At 41.0% G+C, this 23,410-nt stretch overlaps 1 protein-coding gene across 8 annotated transcripts in view; it reads right to left on the minus strand.

The window, feature by feature from the left end:
- MCTP1 (multiple C2 and transmembrane domain containing 1) overlaps positions 1-23,410 on the minus strand; it is a gene marked incomplete at both ends in the record, with an annotated part of 171,026 nt that overhangs the window by 26,532 nt on the left and 121,084 nt on the right. For all 8 annotated transcript variants that reach the window (XM_080972410.1, XM_080972409.1, XM_080972408.1 and 5 more), the window contains one exon: positions 5,565-5,684. In XM_080972410.1, the coding sequence (XP_080828536.1) occupies positions 5,565-5,684 (120 nt within the window). The remainder of the gene's footprint in view (positions 1-5,564; positions 5,685-23,410) is intronic.

A 23,410-nucleotide genomic window follows, 5' to 3' on the forward strand; every position in this document is an offset into this window, starting at 1 on the left:
GAAAGTTTGTAGATGTGCAAGTGTGCTAATGCATGCAATGTTATATGTAGAAACAGACACACAACAAAATAGGCTCACTCCACGTAACCGTCATATCTATGTTGATCAGCCCAGATTATTATGTAACCTAGCACATGGCTGCATATTTCCCCTGCATGTAGCCAGGGTTATTAGTATATTAATATTATTGTTCTTTGCAACTAGATTCCTGTTAGGTAGGGTCATATTAATATGGCAATTTTACAGAATCACAGGGCTACTTAGCACTTTATGGTCATGATAGTTAAATTAGAGAAAAGGCATTTGATTAGCTCTCCTTGTGACATCAATATGACTTAAAAGAACTTAACTTTGGCTAAATCATGCCCTACACCTAAACATATGGAATATGAATGCTATCAACATTTATTTGCAATCATTTTTCATAAAGAAATGCTTCTTAGGGAACCTTGGGTAACAGAAACTCTGTACGGACTCTTCACTTGGGTGTCAAACCCGAGTAAACCTCTGAAATGAATAAAATGCAGAATGGCCCTTTTTGTCACTTGGCAGTCAACACAGAAAAATGTTTCCCATACAAAGATAGGCAGTCCTGTTTTATTAACTGTTGTACCACCATCATGGTCCTGCACATATATAATAAGAATAGTGCTGACTTTAATATTTACCAAGAAGCTACAGAAAAATGCCTAAGTTAAAAAGCCATACAACAATTCTGAATAAATTGCATAATATAAAGAATGAAAGCTACAGAAAATCACAAGTCATGTGGGTATTCTCAATAGTTGAAAAATAATAAAAAGTGTAGGCATCTGAACTAGTGAAATGCTGGATAATTCTGGAGCACTCCGACATCATTCAGAGCACACCTGTTTTTTGAAAGTACACAGAAGTTAACATAACTTACCAAAACAAATATTTGCATATACTGTATATTTATTTCGACCTAAAATAATATGAAAGCGTGGCCTGACACTATTTTTTTATTCAATAAAGGGAACAGAACTGGGTCCTGAGTCAATGTTTCTACTCTAGGGACACAAAGGGATTCGTGAGGAATCTGGAGCTGATTTAATTCCCTGCCCTCCCATTTGTCTCTGCAAAATCTAAACCACAATATGTGTCTGCGTGTCAGTTGATTTACAGTGCTTACACATAATTATAATATAAAATTATTGAATGTGCATGGATTGAAGAGGATGTGTAAAACCACTCAGACTATTGCAGGTCATCTGAAAGTACTTTAGGTCAAGCTGAAGATTCCCTACAGTCAATAAGCCTAATATCAGAGTCTTATGTGGTCATTTTCACAACAGGGCATCTGCTTCTCTCACACAGAACAGTGGAGGAAGAACTTTTTAAAATGCCGTAATTGAAACAAAACATCCATCTCTTACAGAATGGCAGTTTCAAGATAAACATATGCACCTGTGGACAGAGCACAGGCAGGCTCAAGCTGCTTAAGCAAGGTATTGCGGTTACCAGGCTCACAACCTATGTAGGATGTGCTTTCCTGTGCACAATGTTATCCCCAGGCTATGCATGTAAAGCCTGCTTCTACACACAGGTAGAAATTCTAGAAGGCATTTATAAACAATTGATGTTAATTGCATAGCATATCTGCAACAGTATTTGGAAAACCCATGGCAGCATGAATAAAACCAAGCCGCTATTAAACATTTGACCTTGGGCTATCTCATCTACCATAGTCATCAAGGTAACTGAACCATTAGATGTCATAATTAATATGATGAGCTTGCCACTAAAGGTTGAATATATTGCTCTACATAAGGCAGCAAGTTGAAAGAAAGCAGCACTGGTACTTTGCAGTGGAAAGACAGGCATCTTTATCTTATAAGAAATGCTTTCAAAAGTTTCATTGCTTTAGTCTGGGAAAGGGAAATGTTAATATTGTAATTTTAGGCAGACATCTCATAGGAAGTGGGGATTTCACTTGTGATGCATTCAATTCATTACATAATAGCCTTGTATGATCAACGGATTTTTAAAACAATTGAGATCTATGTAGTATAAACAGGCACTACAGTAAATCCAACGTAATTTGCAATATGCAATTTTAATTGTTAGCTTAATGTGCTCTTTATGCTAGTACAGTTAATACCAAGACTACTGCAAATCTACACTTGTATATATCTTTAATGAGTTTGTGTGCTGTTTCTCACCTTTTTCACAAAGAATTATGCAGTATATTGAATGTTTATTTGAACTATGTCTCCATCTAAAGGATTTTAAAGTCCATTGTAATTTTCTTGCACACATATCCCCAAAATGCACATTTACAATTACCCATAAATTCAAGGGAGATTTCAAAGTATGCATGATTGGGAAAAATGAATTAATATGGTTTATCAAGTGAGATTTTAGTATCATGGCACTGGGATCCTCAGTTAGGAACTTGGACCTTAGCAGTTAAGCATGTTTCACATAAACAGTTATGAAAACATTGTTTCACTTCTTCCTATTAATACCATTATATACAAGAGAATCCTAGCGAGGTCTACTCAAAAGTATGTCCTATTGCATTCAATCGGCTAGATAAAAGGGATAGGACTACAGGCCTTAGTTGGGCAGCTCAAACCTATGGCACAACTTCAGAGTCTGAGGGCACAAATGGACTGCCCAGCAGTCATAATATGGATGGAGACATGCTTTACACGGTCAGCCTCAACCATGTGTTTACACCTTCTATTGCTTGTGGGAGCAATATAGCATTTTCGCCCTGAAAAAAGACTGCCCCCAAACATGGGGACTGCCCTGTTTGAAAACTAGCCTTCAATCATGAGAAAAACACTGCATAAACACAGGAGGTGAGAGTTGAATTGCTCTAAGGGAACTTTATATGGGGGACAGGGAAGTGCAGTGCGTGAATGAGGAACTCTCTGTGGACTGCAGCACCAAAAAAGTGTAGGAACTGGGACTTTGCATTGCAAAGATAAATGGGGAAGGCCCATCGCCATCCTTTCTGCATAGAACTGCATCCTAATCAAATATTTGATTTATTAATTTGATAACTACCTTGAGATACCGGAAAAGCTGCAGCTAATTATGAAACCCCTCCCCACAAATGAATAATTTAAAAATAGTGTTCAACTGAGAAGCTATGACCCACACCCGGGCTATATCAGTGGCACCACTGTTTTGTGTTGTAGTTTCTAATTAATTACATTACTAACAGAATGATAAAGAAAGAGTGGCAGAAACTTAGGGAGAAGACCAAAATATATAACAGTTGTTTTACTGTCGAGTTTCAGAACTGGGGGTGGTGGTGACAGCTTTTGTAATCAGAGTCAAATATCCCTTTCAATTTCAGCTCAGCTCATAAATACATTTGACCTATTCTAAGTTGAGTTCCATTCTGTTTCCTTTTCTCCAAGACTGACCTTCTAGAACAGGCATAGGCAAACTCCGGCCCTCCAGATGTTTGGGACTAAATTCCCATCATCCCTGACCACTGGTCCTGTTAGCTAGGGATGATGGGGATTATAGTCCCAAAGATCTGGAGGGCCGGAGTTTGCCTATGCCTGTTCTAGAATGGGTGAAAGGGAAAGAGGCCACAAAGGGGAGGCCCTTCGCAGGCCAAAGAGCTTTATCATTAGGAGAAATAAATAGAGTAGAAATAAAGAGAAATAAATATTTCTAAATAGAAATATCCCTATCTAGAACACGCTACTGAGGTCCTTCCTCGTAACTCAGTATCACCTATGTAATACACAACAAAGAATGTTTCTTTGAGAAGGTGAGTTCCAAAGAAGATGTTCTACAACTGAAGAAGCCCCGTTCCTTGTCCCACAAGGCAAACCCCTCTCCATCATTTATTTATTTATTTATTTTATTTTTATAAATTGCTGTAAAAAGGCAACCTTTTTGTCTCTAGGCTGAGACAAAAAAAGATTAATGGTATTTGCTCTTGGACACGTAGTAACACTCAGAAATAAAACAACATTTTAAGCCATTAGAAAATTAGTTAAAAATACTACAAAGTAGAACAAAGCATACATATAGGTGGAAAATGTTTCCCTGCCACTTAAAAGTGACGAGATAAGATTGGTCCATCTGTCATAATCAGACAGCAACTTGGTGAATAATGTCATTGATCTGAAGCATTATTACAGACTCTCATGCTGGAATTGATTGGGAAACTGAGATTGTTATGTAGGAGAGGCATTCTATGGGCAAAGGCCTTCTGAGATGCTGCATTTTAATTTTCTTTAATGCATATCAGCATGTTAAAGAGGAATAAGAACAGAAAAGGAAGCTTGGTGAATCAAACCAATGATTCACATAGCCCACCTTTCTGTTTCCTATTCTTGACTCCAGGAAGCACATGAAGGCCACTGTAGCTAATAGCCACTGAAATATAAAGACAACCTCCATGAATTTGGGTACGTTGGGCCAAGGAAATGCTGGACTCAGCCCTCTATGTACATGTGCTCCAAGGTACAGGTAACTTGCAACTTATTGTGAATGTCAGAATAACCCCTTAGAACCACCCCTGTAGGGGTAATCTTACCTTCCGGAGCTAGTGCACTGAATGGGTCTCATTCCCCAAGAAAGGCCTCCTAAACCCCAGTAAGCAAGGTGGAAAGCTTAAAAACTCTTTCCGCACTGGGAATATTTTTAAATTCTCCGCTTTCCTTATGTTCAGTTTGTGTGATTTCAACTGGCCATCCATCAGGTGCATAAAGTTGAAATTGTGTAAGTTAAATGCACCCAAGCTGCAAGTTACCTGTACTCATAAATGCTTCTAATTGCAGCAACCATTTTACACGCACCCAACTGACACGTGTCCGCCTACACAGGAGTCTTTCTGGACTCAGAAGAAGGCAGAATGGTGGCAGAACAGGGTGGGCTTATGTGTAATCTGCCAACGCGTGCAAGGATCAGGAACTGAACCCCTGTGCAAAATGGTAGCTGCCTGTACATAATTATTATCTAACATCTATTAACTGGACTTCAGCTAGTCACTTATTGCTGTGTTTTATAAAATTAGACCAATACTCTTTAATAAATATGCATTTGTTATTTGATCTGCATACAGCACTGTTTTTCTGTCAACCAGAGCCATATATTCTCATGTGCTTTTAGTTTCCCCTTGCACTTCCAAGTCTAGATTGTGTTGCCCAGCCACTGTCAGCACTGTTGGGTTCCCAGACTCTGCCCTGAACCCCACCCATTGTCCCCATTTTCACCAGAGAAGTGCTGGAAGGAGGTACATGCCAAGATTTTATGTTCCGGCATCCACAACTTTGCACCAGGTCTCTGGTGTTTTCCACTGTTTCCTTGGGATTTTAAGAAGGCTGGCAGCAATTCATGAAAGGTCCTCATATTTATGGGGTCTCTTGTTTGGATGTTCAACTTCTTATTATGGTGAGGAGTGTGGTAGAACTGCAAAGCCTAAGAGGCAATCACTTAATGTCTCTCTAGGGGTGAACCAGCACCCAAATAGGCTTATTGCTTAAATTCTACTTCAAAGTTCTGCCTCCGTGAAGAGAAGGGCCTTCTGTCCTCTGCCCCCGCAGCAAAAAAGCTTAAGAGATACTTACCGTATCACGTTGTCTATTATCTTTCCCTGAAATGATCAGGAAGTAGTTCCACACCAACAGTAGCAACAGTGTCAGAGGAATCATGTACAGCTCAAAATTCCAGGTCACAAAGAGGAACAGCTGGAACCAAAGAGAACGACAAGGTATTTAGATTTCCTTGAATGACAATATGCAAAATAGAGTATTATACACTAAAATTTCCCATTTCTGGCACAGAAAAAACTATTAAACATGTCCTTAAATCTGTTGCTTTCAGCAGTTCTTACACAGGGCAACCCATTTTATCTCAGGCAAAGAGAAAAAATTGATACTTTTCAAAGCCTAGAGTTTAGACACCGTTTCTCTCATAGCAGCAGAGCCATCTGTGACTTTTGTAATTTTGGCAAAGAAGTGTCCCAAAGCTTTAAGGAGTCATGCAAGACAATGTTTTCAATGTTATTAACATTAGTAGCAGCAGCAGCAGCAGCAGCCTGCCACCATGATCCTTCCAAGGATTTATGTGAGGGTAGTCAAGTACTGAGAAACTTACAGGCTTCTTGGGAAGTGTACTTTAAACAGTACAGGTTCAGAAGTCAACAGGAACAACCGAGATCAACATTTGGATTACTACTGGGATAGGCAAGTAGCTTTGGAGCCCTAACAACTGAGCTTGGATAACAAAGCAGGCGCTAGCAAATAAAACTTGAGTCTTCTGTAGCCACATTAACACTAAAGAGATTATAAATGTTACAGTTCATTTGTTCACATGAGCTGATATAAGGAAACTTTTCAGAACTGAAACAAGGCACAAGTATTTGAAAGCAAATATAGTCCCCTCCCCAGTTCACTGTAATTAAGAACAGATTAGTCGATTAACAAAAATATTGTAATAGCTACCAATCGCACAGTAGACTTAAAGAAGCAGACTTAAAAGAAATGTTTACTTGTGTTAAAAACATATTTTCATGAAAAAACCCACGAGGCAGATTCATTTTATTTTATTTTAAAATATTGCTGCTTAATATATAAATTTCTGTAAGTGGTGTACAGCAAATGAGAAAATGTAAGTATTACAAACATATACAGACGCAATCTTAGAAGATATTCTTCTCCCTCTTTTTCAGAGAAGGCCTCTTAACATGGTCCCTGCCATGCATCTTATTTAAGGGTGACTTTTATTTATATGCAAGTTTCTGCAGATATGATCAATGAATTCAGCTATTAAAACTTATGGATAATTAATTAATAAATATGTGGGAAGCGACCGAACACCTCTGCAATGGTATAAAGCAGATTATAACCCTAAGATTATACTACTGCCTGTTTACGAGACAAAATTGGAGGACATCTCTTGATAGGAATGATGCCTCCTTGGACAATGCTTTCAGTACGAAGGTTCTCCAAAACACTGAGAGGAACAAGGAATGGGGGTGGGGGGCAGAGGAAGCCTGCCTTGGCTTAGGAAACTGCTCTGATATGTCCCTTGTCAAGGAATATCCTCCGGGCTCATCTCACAAAAATGAAAACATGTTCTTTCTATGAATTTCTGTTTGGAGAGCTAGTATGTTCCACCCTCCACTCCTGCCTCTACCGACAATCTTGAGGAGTGTGGGTTATGCCTTCTGTTGCTGCCTCACATACTGTTAGGGCTTCCTTTCCCTTCCTTAGGTTTTTGCTCCTTAATTGAGATTTCTATCTTTTCTTGTTAGGGCAAATTCTTTTCTTACTTCTGTCTCCTTTGTTAGTTCCCCGTTTTCTTTCCTGTTATCTGTAGCGTTGTAACAGTTAGGTTTCAGTCATCAATGTGGTTCCAGTTGAATAATCGTTTAGGGGTCGGGGAGTTGTCCACTCTGCCAGTTGGTCTGCTGAAAGAGGATTCCTCCTCCTCCTGGAGAGGAGGCAAAAGGCCTGCCTGATCTTTCCAGTAGAATGAATCATCTCTATCAAGGAATGTCCTCCATCTTTATTTCCAAACAGAAATTCACAGTCAATGTTGCTGTTGTTGTTGTTAACCCACTCTTCACTGAATTGTTCAATTCCACATTGGGTAACAATAAATAATAAATACAAACAGGAAAAAAATACAAAACATATAGAACCCATAAAAACAAGACCAATAAATTAAAAAAATTAACAGCTACATTTTAAAAAAGAAAACTTCAGTAAGATCAAGAATTAGAAATTTCAATTTAACCCAGTACCCAGATAAATAAAACATGAGACCCAACTGACTAAAACAACTTAAATGGCCTTTGCAACAGTTCCTACCCCATCCTTCTCTCACCTACAGCAGCCCACTCTTCAGCAAAACCCCTAATGCACAGATGACTTGCCTCCTCATGAGCAGTCATGCTTCACCCTTTTCAGTTATTACGATAAAGTAGACTATAACCTATGAAGCAAATAGTTGTTTAAAAAAGAAGGGAATGTAACTGCTATATCCTTTATAACACTATGGAAATGTAGGCATAATGTGGTAGTCTGGGTTCATATTCATTTTATTATATTTCTGGGAACCAATGATCACATAATTCTATTACATTTAGAACATCCAAAATGATCCGCACCAAGCCCAAGTCCAAAATAAAACCATACATGCTAAAATGGAAAAAATGGAAAAAATGTATAAAATGTGGGAGTCTAGACTCACAAAAAACACCCTTTAATTCTTAAAATTGTAGACTGATTCTTGTCCAGCCATTTTAAACACACCTGTGCAAATAGAAAGCTACCTTGTTTTTAAAGATAAATACACAGGACTGCATTGTTGCTGGGCAACCTAAGATTTCAACTTTAAATGAAGGATCACAACCAATGGAGAAAGAGCTAATAATAAAAGATGCATCATTTTCATATATTTAATTACAACATCTTTGAGGGGAAAAAATGAAATGAAACTGATGCTGAAACCATCTACACAAAGCACTTGATTCAATCTTCTGTGAGATTAGTATCAGCTGTTTTTTTTAGAATTTGTGCTCCTTTCTTGCAGCTACATCAGTAAACCTGGTGATGATCATGCAGTCAAACCAGATATGATTATACAGTGACATCACTGGGGACAAACAATGCCTGGAGTACAGGGGGAGGGAATAACAGCTCATCTGGGACTCCGGGTGGGAAACATTTTGATGCATGGCGCAGCCGTGGTGGGTCTAGGTAGGCCTTCATCATCTGGTGTAGCAAGGGGAGGAGATGGTTACCAGCTACCATTCACCCCTGGCCACAACGATCCTCTCAGGTATGGGCGGGCAGCGCCCACAGAACCAATCAGTGGCAGGGGCTTGGGAGCTGTGCACAGCCTGTGCTTGGCCTATTTAAGGTGGCAGCCAAGTGCAGGTCACCCACTTGGTTGTTTGTGGGGGGAGAGGGAACAATGCCTGAATGCAGTACAGGAGGAAGGAATTCCTCTTGCAGAGGCACCTGAGCTGACATTCCATCCAGCCACTATCCCATGGTAGTTTCATTGTTGGTCCTTGCTTTCATCACTGCAGTGGACTGTGACATGCCGATCAGCATCAGCCTGGTTGCTTCAGCAGTGATGATGAATTCCCTCACTCTGATCCTGGGCAATATTTTTGCCCAGTTCAGACAACACACTAAACAAAACATTGGCTTTGCTCAGTGCAGGAATAAAAAAGGCTGGGGAGGAGTAAAGTGGCTGCAAGCTCCTCTCTGGGAGCCTGCACGTGTCATGCAAACTAGGCCTTAACATAACTCTGTCAGCTCAACCCACCCACCTTGATACCTGGGAGACTATAGTGGCAATGTTTGCACCTCTGAAAATGTCTCTACTGTGAGATTTTTCTAAAGTACTAAAAAAAGTGTAGAATAAGTGACATAGTCTTGTGGCACCTTAAAGACTTAATGGAACGAACAGTGGAATAGCTTTAGCATAATTCTCATTTGATTAAGAAGGTTCTTGCCTGTGTTCAAAGCAAAAAGATCTTAGAGGAATATGTTTTTTGCTGTAAGTGGCTATCAAAGATCGTGCTACAGTTAAGTGTGGTAGTAGTACATCACCTTCATAGACCTGATGGAGGCCTTTGACCTTGTCAGCCAAAAAGGACTCTTCATACTGCTCAGTAAGACAGGATGCCCACCTAAGCTCCACAATATAATTGTGTCCTTCCACGAGAACATCCACGGCACCTTCCAATATGATAGTTCATACTCCGATGCCTTCTCTATAAAGAGTGCTGTGAAACAGAGCTTTGTTTCTGCTCCAACTCTCTTTGGCATATACTTTGCTGCTCTGTTATGCCTTCAGCTCAACTGAAGATGGTGTGTACTTCCATTCAAGGAACAACGGGGGTCTGTTCAACCTGGCACAGTATTTACAGCGCACTTCCAGGAAGCTCTACAGCCCAAGCTGTAGATTATTTTGTTTCCCTAGATTCCACCATAACCAGCAACTTCTCCATCAACGCTGAGCTGCACAAGCATATTGTCCAGGCAGTCACAGCAGTGGCTCATCTCTCCAAGAGGGTTGGGGAGAATGTGATGCTAACCACCAATACCAAGGTAAAGGTCTACCGTGCTTGTGTGTTGAGTTCACACTGCTATATGGAAGTCAGGTAAGGAATCAGTGATACAGAAAGCCGTACCACTAATTAGGGCTGCAGATAGAGACTTTTCCTTCCTCTTTTTTTGTGTACAATGCAATCCTCAATTGAGGGGGAGCGAAGTGTCTCAGAGATCATCATCATTATGTGAATATTTACAGATTTCTCTGTTAAATATGCTGTTTTCACTTCTGTCTGACTTTTGCCAATATGAAAGTTACTACAGTGGCATGAATTTTTCATCGGTAATTCATGGACTGTTAATGTGATGCTTGTATCTACAGACTCTGGTGCTTGCATTGTGGAATTGTCAGTATTTTCAAAGCAAAGTCACAGCACTTTCATCTTTAACTTCTATAAAATGATGTGAAATGTCTTTACACGATTGTAAGTGGGAAAAGGGAAGGGGTGGGAACCCAAATTTATATTAAAACAAGAAATTCTGCAAAACTTCTAGGGCCTTAGCTAAAAGCAGGCTTCACTGATGTTGACAAATCTGCCAAGGTAAATTTGTTTTGATTGGGTGGCTCCATCAACTTCGCAGTTCTTCATGTGGAATATCTCCAGTTAATGTTTCATACTAAAATTGGATAAGCCGAAGAACATCAAATGAATCCTGCCTAATACTGGAAGGAAATTTTATGTGTTTAGTTGTAACATAATGGCCGCTTACCCTGCTCCAGTGGACAGTGATTGCAAACCCTCGCGGGCTGCCCTCCATTCCCAGGGCTGAAAGGAGTCACGTCCCAGCAACTAGCTATTGCAAATTCCCTGTCCGATCACATTGCAGAGTGGGATAGCCCTCCCAGTCTAAAGTTTAAACTGGCCAATCATAAGCAGCCGATTGGACAGAGTCTGGCCAGTATACCTGAGCATGGAAGTTCTTGATCTGGCCCACCAGCTAAGGATAAAAGCCAACTGCGCCTAGCGCTTGAAGCTCACGTTGGATCTAACTTTCTTCTTGACTAAGCCAAGATCACATGCCTTAATTGACAACATCAGGTATAAGACAAGCATGAACTTTTCATGTAATGTTTAGTGTTTAATATTGTAAACCAGAAGTATTCTGCTTTGGGTTTTGGTTTTTTTAAAGGTTTCATTCTGTTCCACTTGCTATCAATATTTAAATTAAAGTTGCAATTTTAATAAACTGCATTTATTTTATTCTTAAACTTTTCATAGTTTTAGATGGCTGCCAGCTTCTACATAAGGAAGTGCAATATAATACTTGATACATACATGTAATCTTTCATTATTGTGAAGGCTGAAGGGGAAAGTGGCTACCATGTTTAAAGAAAAAGTGCATTGGAACACGACTTGAAATGGGGTGAGATTAAATGCTTTCCAAGTTTCAAATCTTCCTCCTATATCTTCTCGTGCCACCTGTAGCTACCTGTTTTGAAAAAGATAGATAAATCTTTGTTTACAACAAACTGAGAATTTCTATAGGTCCTAGCTTTGGAGAGAGGAAAATTACTGGTTCAATGACAAAGGTTACCAAGTTATCAAAATTCCAGAGTTTTTGTGTGTTGGAATCCATTTGTCTCTGGAGACAATAGAGGAGTCCATATTTGGGGGTGAAGTCAAACTGTTGGAGAGTTACAGCACCTGCTGTGGCTGTAGAGACCAATACGGGAGAGACATGCTTTGTTGCACTGGGGAAAAAGAGCTCTGTTTCACAACGCTCTTTATAAGGAAGGTGTCAGAGGATAAGCCATCATACTGGATGGTGCCGTGCATGTTCTTGTGGAAGGACGCAACCATATTGTGTATTGCTGTTCTGGCAGTGTTGATAAGAGGCCACACTTTCTGCTTTGTGCCATGGGTTCTCTTGATATACTTGATACAATCTTAACATTTACATAAGAAAACACTCAAAGACACATAATTTTCATATGCATATGGTTAGATAAGAGTCTATTAAGATATGCTCATCACAACCATTTCAGGTAGATGATTTCTTTAAAGAGTAAGTGATCTTTCATACGTTACTAAGTTGACAAACATTTTTAAGAATCCAAGTAGAATACACACATTGCAGTCAACGTGGCACTTAACTGCAGTTCAACACTCATTAACTCACTCAGATTTACAGTCCCAACCAAGAGGAGCTGGCATTATTTTTCATGGTAGAAATACACTAGTATCAAATTGCAGCTGGCTTGCATTAATGACTGGATCAAATAATGTCTAAGTAGTAAAGGTTTCAGGTTCATTGAAGCTTATCTCTTTTTAGTACTCAATTTCCCCCAACAGAGTTGCCAATTGTTTCTTGGGCCTTTGTCTTGGTCATTTTACCTAGCAGACCATTCTGTACATTAATTATTTGCTAAACGAACACATTACTCTTATAGACCATTCTCAATTTGTTTTTTGCTTTATTATTATGTACGCCTTGAAAGTCAAGTTATGTTTTCAATGTAGTGCTGATGTGAGGGGTAATCACAATCTATAAGAAATTATTATGTAATTCAATTATGTCCCTATTAAGCTTTCGGAAAAACCCTCTCATTATCCATGCCTTTCAGGTGGGAGATCTTTCTGATTCTTTGTGGCTTGTAAAGTTCCTTAACAACTGTCCAACAAAGTTACAAAACTTAAGTGCTCTCTTTAATTTAGAAGGATCCTGATTCAAAGCAACATTTTAGGTGTTTTTTAAAAGAGCATTTTCAACAAATTGGCGGCACTTTTGTATTCAAGAAAGTAATTGTTTTATGGCATCATACACTGATTTAGTTCCAAAATACAAAAAAAAAAAAATAGTTTCAGGTAAAATAAAAAGCTGCAAGTCATGAGCACAAATGTAAGCTTTAGCCTCCAATTTTCAGATTCATTCCTGGGGGTGGACATGCTTGAACAGATTCTTCTGGCTCTGAATGCTTACTTGGACATTCCATTTGAAACTCATGTAAGGTGCTTCCAATTAAATTGTGTTTAATTTTTACTTACAGCATTTTATTGTTTGCTTAATGTAAAAAATACTGTATGCCTTGGATTGCTCTGTTGAGTCATTTAGGTATTAAAACAGGGCCTGTGTTAGAGGTTGAGTCAGAGAATATTAACTTTGCAAGTCACTGATTCAGTCAACAGCTGCAAATAACTTCAGTTTTGGTGGCATACAAGTTTTCATGCAAAAGCCTTTGCTTTTTAAGTACTTGACTATTCAAGAATGTCACCTCTCAAATTACTGTTTCGATGCTGGAGTTAATTTCTACATCTGCTTACTTGACATTTCAACATATGTTGGCAAATATTATTTACAATAATAAAACAGAAAAAACTAGAACCCTTTCACATGCTACATATAAGTGGCACATTAGCAAAGAATTTGACTCAAAACTACACAGCAGTAAATTTAGCTAGTTCTGTCCAATTCTGCAGCTAAATTTATACAGAACATGTTCTTTATAAAAATACAGCTTGACAACCCTGTTCCTCCTCCCTCTTCCCTCCCATCATGGAACTCAGGGTGGCATGTTTTAGATGATACTTCCAGGATCAGTGGGATCTTGCCTCTGCATACCAGTCACTGGGGAATAGCAGCAGGAGAATGCAGTGGTGCTCATGCCTTGCTTGTGGGTTTCCCACAGGCTTGCTAGTTGCTGTGGGGAACAGGACGCTGAACCAGATGGGGCTTTGGTCTGATCCTGCAGGATTCTTCTCATCTTATTACACAGACACAGACCTAGACCTATTTATCTGTCAGGGACTGGGCAGAGGAGCGGGAGGAATGGTGGATACCACCTCCCCAGCCTGAACCTTCCAGAGAAGAGGAAAACTGTATAGATTAACAACAGTGGTTTGTGGGAGGTCACAGCTCAGAGACTGCAGAGGGGAGAAGATAGAAAATATTGAGAGAGCAGCAGGAAGAAGCAGCATCATCAGGGGAGAGACAGCTGACAGACTCAGCATCTTTAGAAAGCATTCCAGACCTACCGTCTCCCAGAACCCAGAGGGCATTGAAAGTAGGAGAACAGAAAGCTCAGAGGCAGAAAGCACAGATCAGCCAACGTAGCGATGACATACAATAGGAGAGGATAGGGCTTTACTCGGAGCAACGCCATTACTGTGAGAGGCCCCTTTTCTGAGCCTCTCTCTTTGGATATTGAATAAAATACTTGGTAAGAACTCTCCTTGTTTATCTAATTCTTGGCTGCCAACCACGGCTAAAAATGAAGCCAAGACAGCGAGTGGGATCCATCCCGCTGGCTGTCTAGGCTTCCTCTTTAGCCACGCGCAACCTCTCCAGCCGGGAGAGACTGCGCGCCGCTTTGGCAGAAGCCAAGACAACGTGCGGGATGGATCCCGCACGCTGTCTTGGCTTCCGTTTTTAGCCGCGGGGCTGGGGCAGGGGAAGCCCGAGCTTCCCCTGACCCCAGCCCCCAGAACAGGTCCCGGAGCTTGCAGGGCTGGGGGCGCACTCCGAAGGCTTGCAGATAGCTGCCTGCAGCCCAAGGAGTGCAGTGGGAGTTGGCGCTGCTCTCCCTGGGCTTCAGGCTGCTATCCGCAAGCCTTCGGAGCCCGGCGGGAACTCTGAACAACTTCAACAATTTAGCCTTGCCGGTGTAAAAAAAAGCTCAACAACAAAATGGGTAGATCACTGCCAGTTTTTCACAGTCTCTTTGGAGTTGGACATCCCTGTCCTAGAGGGTTAGAACCGCCCTTGCCCAGCTGTAGCGTAATTACATCAAAATGTAATTACTGGACACTTCTAACAATTCATGATTGGGGGTCTCCTTCAGAAGCCAGCAGACGGGCACTTGGATCTCACTTCAACTTCTGGTGTTGGGACAGCACCCCCACCCAAACCCTAGAAATTAATTAATGGTAGGATTTTGATTATCTGGAATACTGAAGGGAAGATTGGAGGTCAGTGGAAAAGCAGAAGCTTCTTTCCAAGCCAGGGTCTCACCTGGGATAGAGACACTAACATGGCAAAAGGGGGTGATGGCCCACCTGACAGCCTCTGCAGACATAGGTTGCGATGGTGATGGGGTGTGGCTTTGAAGTAACAGGAAATGTTTTAAGCAAGGTGTGCTGGAAAAAAGAAGAGAGAAGAAGAAAGACTGGGATCCATCTTGGGTAGGCAGGCTGAAGGCTGGCTGGGAGAGATGGCTTGGACTCCAGAGCTGCACTGCTGTGGGGGGACAAGCCCCTCTTGAAATAACCATGCTGTAAGATCTGGACTCTCTCCACGTGCACTGAAGGTGTAATTAGGTGAATAAACTACATTTCTTAAAGCTACGACAGTCTCTGCCGTGTCTCAATTCTCCAAAAGAATACAGACCTTGGGTGAGTGCCTGGAATCCCCTGGAATCTTGCAGAGAGTGGAGGTGGTGCCCAACTTTTGTAACAATCTGAATGGAAAGAGTGCAGCACCAACTTCAAGTACCCAAGCCCACTCCCTTGCCTGTGAGTTTGAAATATGTTATGCCCCCAAATCTAGTTTAGCTTGAGGACACTGTCCCACATCATTTCACCCATCCCTGGTGTATGAAAGGGGTTGTGTGTGAAAAATGTTGATTTTAGAGCTTTTGAAGCAACTGAAAAAGCAGTCGAAAGGGAACCTGTGATATGATGTAAAGGCTTAGCTACACTTCTTGGAACAGCTGTCAAAACACCTTTTGATTCTGTGCTTCTGTGTGGCTTCCTGTACTATTATTTATAGGTCGCCTCTCTTTCCAAAGGCAACTGAGGCAACATACAATATTAAAACCTCTCAACTAATGCCAGGAGGAAGGTTCCTTCAGCAGCTCACATTCAGGTAATCCCTACAGGATGGTAACCCAGACTGGTGAACTTGCCAGAGCAGTAGATATTAGAGCCTACATATTTAATGTCTGTGTTGCACAAATCATCTTAGAAGTGCAAAGAACAGTTGGCTGAGACTCCAATCATGCTTGGGAGTCTGACGGGCAGAGGTGAGGATTCAAATTCTTCCTCCTAGTGTTGTTCTGATGAAAAATGCCCTGCCCCCACTGCAATGAAGGGATTCGTGCAATTCCCTACATGGAAGCTACTTCTGTGTAGAAAATTCAACATGCATGATCCCATGTGATCACAGTTCAATATAAGGTAGCTCTATAGTGTCAGAGACAGAGGAAAATAATCCAGAGATTCTTGCAAAACAGGAAATATAAATGGCTAGCCCCAGTTGGAAATCTGAACTACACTAATAGCATTGAAACTTGTACAATTATGTTGGAGGCGATAAAATCAGTGATGAATGCAGCGATATAGTACCATTGCCCAAGAACCAGGTTCTTTTAGTTTTTTGAATATTTACATTGTTTCGGATATGCACCTAGAGATTTACTTGCAGCTTAAAAAAAAGATGTAGAAAGCACAGAAACATAACACAAGCAAAATTCTACTGATAGAATGTATGTTCTATCAAAGCGCATTGTGAAATATTCTAATGCAAATATATTGCCATGCTATTACACTAATCAAACTGTGTATATATAGTGTCAAAAGTGCCTCTTCTAAATCATACAACTACTACTATTCCAGATATTTTAGTCATATATTATTCAACATGAACAAATGTAGAATTACACGCACACATACATAGCGTCCTGACTAGATGTACTAAATTGAAATGTTTCAGTCATGAGATATTTTTATCATGTTTCACAAAGTTGGTGTAGAAGAAAAGAAAATTACTGAAAACAGTCTCAAAGTATACACAACACATGCAATTATATTTTAATTGAATCTGTTCCCTATAAATCTAATTAAACTAGAAATGAGGACTTTGTGCTGGGATTCTCACAACAAATTTCTAAAATCCCCATTCTTGGTTTTGCTCTCAGTTTAATCAGTCAGACCCTCCCAAAACCAACAGAGATTTATTCTGAAAGACAGATTTTGAGCACAGTAACAATTTTACTATCAGCAATTTGTAAAATGTGACCACAAAAGAGCAAACCCCTCTGATACATGTTTAGGCCAAGAACAGCTAAGAAATTGTTACAAAGATGTTTTTGCGAAATCCAGCATTAACTTGCTGCTTTCTCCCTCACTACTTATACACAGACAATAGTTTTTAAGAGGTGAAAGTGATCAGAGAGAGGTTTTGCTTCCCATGGTATATACACAGATATTGCAGGTTTTTTTAAATTATAGAAATATCTGCAGATTCCCTTTACCAACAAAGAAGGTGTTATGTGTATTTCAACTGTCTTTCTTTAAAAAAAATAGTCTACTTGCACCCTCAATTCCATGTATGTGGTTATTCAGTATTTGTGAAAAATCTACAATTCATGTGCCTTCTAGATATATACTATATATTTTAGAAAGTTATTTGTCTGCTATGCATTTACATACTTCTTAAGATATATTATGGTTCCTGAGATCAAGTAACTTGTTTTCATCAGTATCTGGACACCGTTTTGAATCAAGATGGCAAAACGAACCTTTCACAACTGCACTGATTTTTTTGTTTCTTAGAATTCCCGAGCAACGCTAGGTATGAGGTTGCTAGTGACAAATATTTCACAGTTCGACTATGGTTGAAGCTCCTTTCTCATTTTCCCAATACCAAAAAGCAGTATTCCATCAGTAGCATTTTCATCAGGAAAAAAACCCACAAATTCTGTCTTAATGGGCTTTAACCACTTTCCTCCTCAGAGTAGCAAATTCTACTTGCCATCGTGCCAATATGTATGAAGCATCATTTTTTTTAAAAGCACAGAAACTCTAAGGGTTGGGTGATAACTTCATGGTGGATAATTTTTGGACAGCGGCACCATACTGTTCGTTTCCCTAAATCACCTGATCTGCATAATTATAGTGTGGTATAATTACGAAGCATATGAACCACTATTGAATGGTCTCCATGATTCAGCCAGTCTCTCAGGGCTTGTTCATATTCTAGGGTGGACCTGATATGAGCACCTCAGACCATGTGAGACCATCATCTGGTTTGCAGCTGGACTATGATCAAGCAGAAGCAGCAAGTGTACTAACTGTGGGAGCTGCATTTGCCACTGCTGTAATGAAGTCATTATAGCAGCACTTTTCCCAAGATGTAGCAATGACTCCAATTATAGCAACCCAAATGTACAGTGGCATGAAACCACACTAGCATGGCTAGCTGAGAGTTCAATAGCAACCTTGCATTCTCCTGAGGTGCTGGTGCAAGGGGCACAGTAAAATATGAAGCAGCTCCACTTGAAACCTTTCCCCCCATCTTAGGTGCACGCACATACCATCTAAGTTTAGGCTTCTTTCTTTTCTTTTTAATGAGGACCATTCCCGTTTAAGATACATAATATAGCAGGTGGTGTTAAACTGATCCCAATCCTTCTAAGCTACTTAGGATGAAAATTAGTTTCAGACAAACACTTGAAGTCTGCCTTGACGACTGCAGACACATGTAAAGAAAACTCTGTGATTGCTGGTATATCATTTGCCCTCACTATGCTGGTTTTGAAACATCAGAAAACAAAAGCTCATTTCCTATGCTGTTGCTTCTTGTTTTCCTTATGAAGGCAGAAACCCTCGAATGTTAGGAATTATTTTCCAGTATACATCCCGTGTTTATCATTCCTTGTTTATCACTTTCCCCCACCATATCTATTTTTTAGTAACTGATTAGTCTCCCTGGGATCTAGATACATTTCTGATATTCCTTGGCTGTTTACTGCCTTGACACATGCATTCATATACATTTTACCTATGCATAAATGTAAGCAAACAACACACATTCCCCCCCCCATATATACATTACCAATATTGTACTGAAACACACATGCAAAAAAAAAAAAAAATATAAGCACTCTTATATACGGAAATCCAATCGAAACCCCATAGGGAAATGTGTAGGTTATTGTTACAATATCTGTCATCCATGTAAGAGAAACAGAAATGAGATGGGCATTAAATTTGCATACAGCCTGAAGCACAGAGGTTCCTGTATGTAGAGAGTTGATGGGCATATCTGGCAGGAAGATTCTGTCAGGATTAACTCAGGAAAAACACCCCCAAGGAGATAATTTGAAGACCGTGTGAGAATTTGCTTCAACACATGAAAATAAAACTTGAAATCCGTAGCAAAGGGTAATAACCAAATGTTAGCACAAATGCAACGGCAGAGGCAAGGGGATAATCTATTTTAGTTAATTAACACCAAGCTTAGCATTGTTAAAAGCAGCTTCCACTCGGGTCTCACAGCATTTACACAGACTCAGAAAAACAAGTGTATATTTACCAGCCTTCCCCAACCTGGTGCCCTCTAGATGTTCTGGACTATAACTCCTATCATCTGCCTAGCCAATACAACAGTGCTGTGGAAGGCAGGCAAATGCAAATGTAAGAAAAGAAAAGGCAAAGCCAATTGAGAAAGGAAATGGTTAGAATGATTCAAGATTTCACCATCCGAGGAGAAAAGTCAGGATCATTCCAAGAGAATCACTGTGTGCTATCAGAACGCCAAGACAGACAAGCAAACATAGAAATATATAGCAGTCGGTGGCAGGCAGAATGTTCAAAATAAAGCAGTAAAACAAGTCTGGATTAACGAGACCTGCTTTTTAAAAACTAAAATGAATTTAGCAGGTGAAAATACAGTCCTGCCTAATCTGGGTCTTCACACATAACTTCTTGGCACCCTGTGGGCATATTATTCAGTGTTGGGGTTTGAAGCACAAAGAATAATTGTCTACACATCAGGTGTGGGGAACCTCTGGGCCTCCAGATGCTGCTGAACTACAACTCCCATGAACCCCAGCAAGCATGGTCAATGACCAGGGATGACGGGACTTGTAACTTTTGGCCCCCTGGAGGCCCAAAAGTTATTTTTGCATTACTTTATCGTATATAGCCTATGTGGCAAAAAGAGAGACACTAACCGAAACACATTTGCTTGGTACAATTTTGTGACTCAAACATATGTAGAGTTGCCTTGGTTCATTTAACCCATACCTGTCTGAACCCTTGGAAAGTCACTGTAATTTTGGGTACTTTCCCAGTCCTCCTACCAAAATACACCAGAAATTCCCAATGTGTGCCATCACAGGAATTCAGCTTGATATCAACAGTCAACCCAACAAAATTTTGGCATTTCACAATTTCTGATACTTCCGTAACTTAGGAGGTGTAAGATTAAAATAAATGGAAATTTAAAGCCTCGATGACTACAGCATGTTATTTGTATATATATACTTGTATTCCTGGAGCTCTCTGGAAGCACATTACATTTTCAGGCATCCACAGGATCTGCCTTCCTGAAATGTTAGTACAGTGCACAAGGATATCCAACATTTCTGACAGGAACATAGGAATTGAATAGCGTGCTATAGCAAGAATCTCAAAAGCAGAGAGGTGTAGTGTTCACATAAGACAGTAAGAAGATCCCTGCTGGATCCAGCTAGTGCCCTTTTTCTAGTTAAACATTCTGTTATCATAGTGGCCAACAAGATGCCAGGGGAAGCTTGCAAGCAGGCCTGAGTGTGACAGAACTCTCTCCTCCTATGGTTTCCAGAAGCTGCTTTGTAGGAGCATACTGACTTCCAAGGCCGCAAACAGTGGAATATACTGGCTAGCATAGCAGGCCCTTATAGTCTTATCCTCCATGAATTGATCTAATCCTCTTTTAAAGCCACTGAAGTTGGTTGCCTCTGGTCAGAGTGTGCAACACATTGTCCCCAATATAAGACACAAAGGACTCACAGACCAAGCATGTGATCTGAGCATGTCCTGGGTAGCAGAACATATAGTCCTTTGCTCACATCCTAGCAAATGCTTGGAGTCATCCCTTTGTATATACTCAGGCATGTATGCATACTATAACTATGCCAGTAAAGTATCTGAATTGTGATTACAAGATGCGCTGTGAAAACTCATATAGAAAAAGAGAGGGGTTATTTTCTGTTGGAACAAGTATTTATTTGTTTTATTTTTATTTATTGAATTTATATACCACCCTATACAACCGGAGGTCTCAGGGTGGTTCACAGAATAAAGTCAAAATATAAAACCACAAAATACTTAACCAGAATAAAAACAACTCAATAGCCCCCCCAAAAAAAACCCACATTTGCTGTGACTTGTTTGCAAAGCATTTTGAGGATAAAATTGCTTGAATCCACCAAGACCCTTACTCTCTTGTTAGAGCAGATGAATCTCATGGGGTTCCAGAGCACAGTCTAGTCTTGTTGGATGAGTTTCAGTTGGTAAGGCTCGAGGATGTGGACAAGGTGCTCAGATCAGTCAGGATGCCCCTCTTGGCTGATAAAAACCAGCAGGGAGGAAACAGCTGGCTGGGCCAGGAAGGTGAACTATGCCTCTTTATTAAGGTTACCAGATTTTTTTCAATGAATCCGGGGACACTTTTCAACTTCAATGGATTTTGTATGAGGGCTGATTTGTAAATCCAGGGACTGTCCCCGGGAAAAGGGGATGCCTGGTAACTTTACTCTTTATGAGAGGGGGTGGTCCCTGCCTGTTTGAAGGAGGAAGTGGTAAAAACACTCCTTAAGAAACCTTCCCTAGATTTGGAAAACCTAACTAACTACTGACCAGTTGCTAATCTCCCTTTCCTGAGCAAGGTTCTGGAGCGAGTGGTTGCAGACCAGATCCAGGCGCTTTTGGAAGAAATTGATTTTCCGGATCCATTTCAAATGGGGTTTAAGCCTGGTTTTGGCACAGAAACTGCTTTGGTTGCCTCTACTGAGAGAGAGACAAGGGAAACATGTCCCTGTTAATTCTTCTCGACCTCTCAATGGCTTTTGATACCATTGGCCATGGTATCCTTTTGGAGTGACTGTCCGAACTAGGGGTGGGTGGCACTGCTTTGCGGTGGTTCCAGTCCTACTTGGAAGGTCCTTCCCAGAGGGTGTTGCTTGGGAAATGCTTTTAAGCCCAGTGGAATCTTCAATGTGGGGTTCTGCAGGGCTCAATCCTATCCGCTACATTGTTTAACATCTACAGGAAACAACTCCGGTTATCCGGAGGTTTTGGAGTACATTGTCAGCAGTATGCTGATGACACTCAGCTCTATTTCTCCTTTACATCTGTAGGTGAGGTAGTGGAAGTGCTGGACCAGGGTCTTGCCTCCGTAATGGACTGGATGAGAGCCAACAAACTGAAACTCAATCCAGATAAGACTGAGGCACTGTTAGAGGGTGGTTCCCTAGACCGGATGGGTGGGAGATTGCCTGCTTTTGATGGGGTTACACTTCCTATGTAGGAGCAGGTTCATAGCCTGGGGTTACTCCTGGATCCTTTGGTGTCGCTCGACACTCAAGTGACCTCAGCGGCCCAGACTGCCTTCCATCAGTTTTGGCTGGTGGCCCAGCTACGCCCCTATCTGGAAAAAAATACCCTAACTACTGTTGTCTATGCTCTGGTAACCTCAAGGTTAGATTACTGCAATGCATTATATGTAAGGCTGCCTCTGAAGATGGTTCGGAAACTTCAGCTAGTGCAGAATTCAGCAGCTAGGTTGCTCACCGGAGCAAGAGAGTTTTAGCATATTATACCGATCCTGGTCCGACTGCACTGGCTACCAATTAGTTTCTGGGCCCAATTTAATGTGCTGGTTTTGACCTATAAAGCTTTAAATGGCTCAGGATTGTAATACCTCAAGGGCCGCCTCTTTCCAAATTGTCAGGGAACTGCCATCAGTGTCCGAGGGAGAGAGCAAGCTCCAAAGGGATCCCAGAGAGCGTCCCGGGAGTGGGAGAGGCAGCCCGTCTTCTAGGGAAGAGAATCAACGTAGCTCCAGTGGAGAAGGGGGGCAGATGGGGGAATCGGTGAGGCGGTCCCATGACTCCTTGCCGGGGACCAGCAGGGAGAGGAAGGGTCCTCCGCTGCCTACGCCCTCCTTGCGCAGAAGGCTTCCGCGCAGGGAGAGTAGGAGGAGACTTGGCGTCAAAGAGCTTCTTTGCTGGAAGAAGTTTAAGAAACACCCACTGACGGATTCTGCCAGCGATTGAGACAGTCACGGGCGAGTGGCTGCCCGGACAGGAAAGGTTCACTCAGGCAACCCAGCCAGAGGTTGGGACAAGCTTACGCACGAGCAACCCCTAGAACCATTACACAAATGAACCTACCTGGACCCTGAGATCATCTTCCAAGACCCTTCTTTGTGTGCCTCCTCCTTGAGAGGTCCAGAGGGTGGCAACACAAGTACTCTACATTTTACATTTGACTACTGACTTCCCTAAGGCCAGCCCTGGACAACCTGGTGAAGATAACAGCAACAACTACCACCACCACCACATCTACAACACCTTCAGACACACCATGTAAATGCTTCCAGAAAGGTAGCCGTACAAATCTGTTGTAGCAAAACCA

The sequence above is a fragment of the Podarcis pityusensis genome, assembly GCF_964106645.2.
Source record: "Podarcis pityusensis genome assembly, chromosome: 11".
NCBI classification, from domain to species: domain Eukaryota; kingdom Metazoa; phylum Chordata; class Lepidosauria; order Squamata; family Lacertidae; genus Podarcis; species Podarcis pityusensis.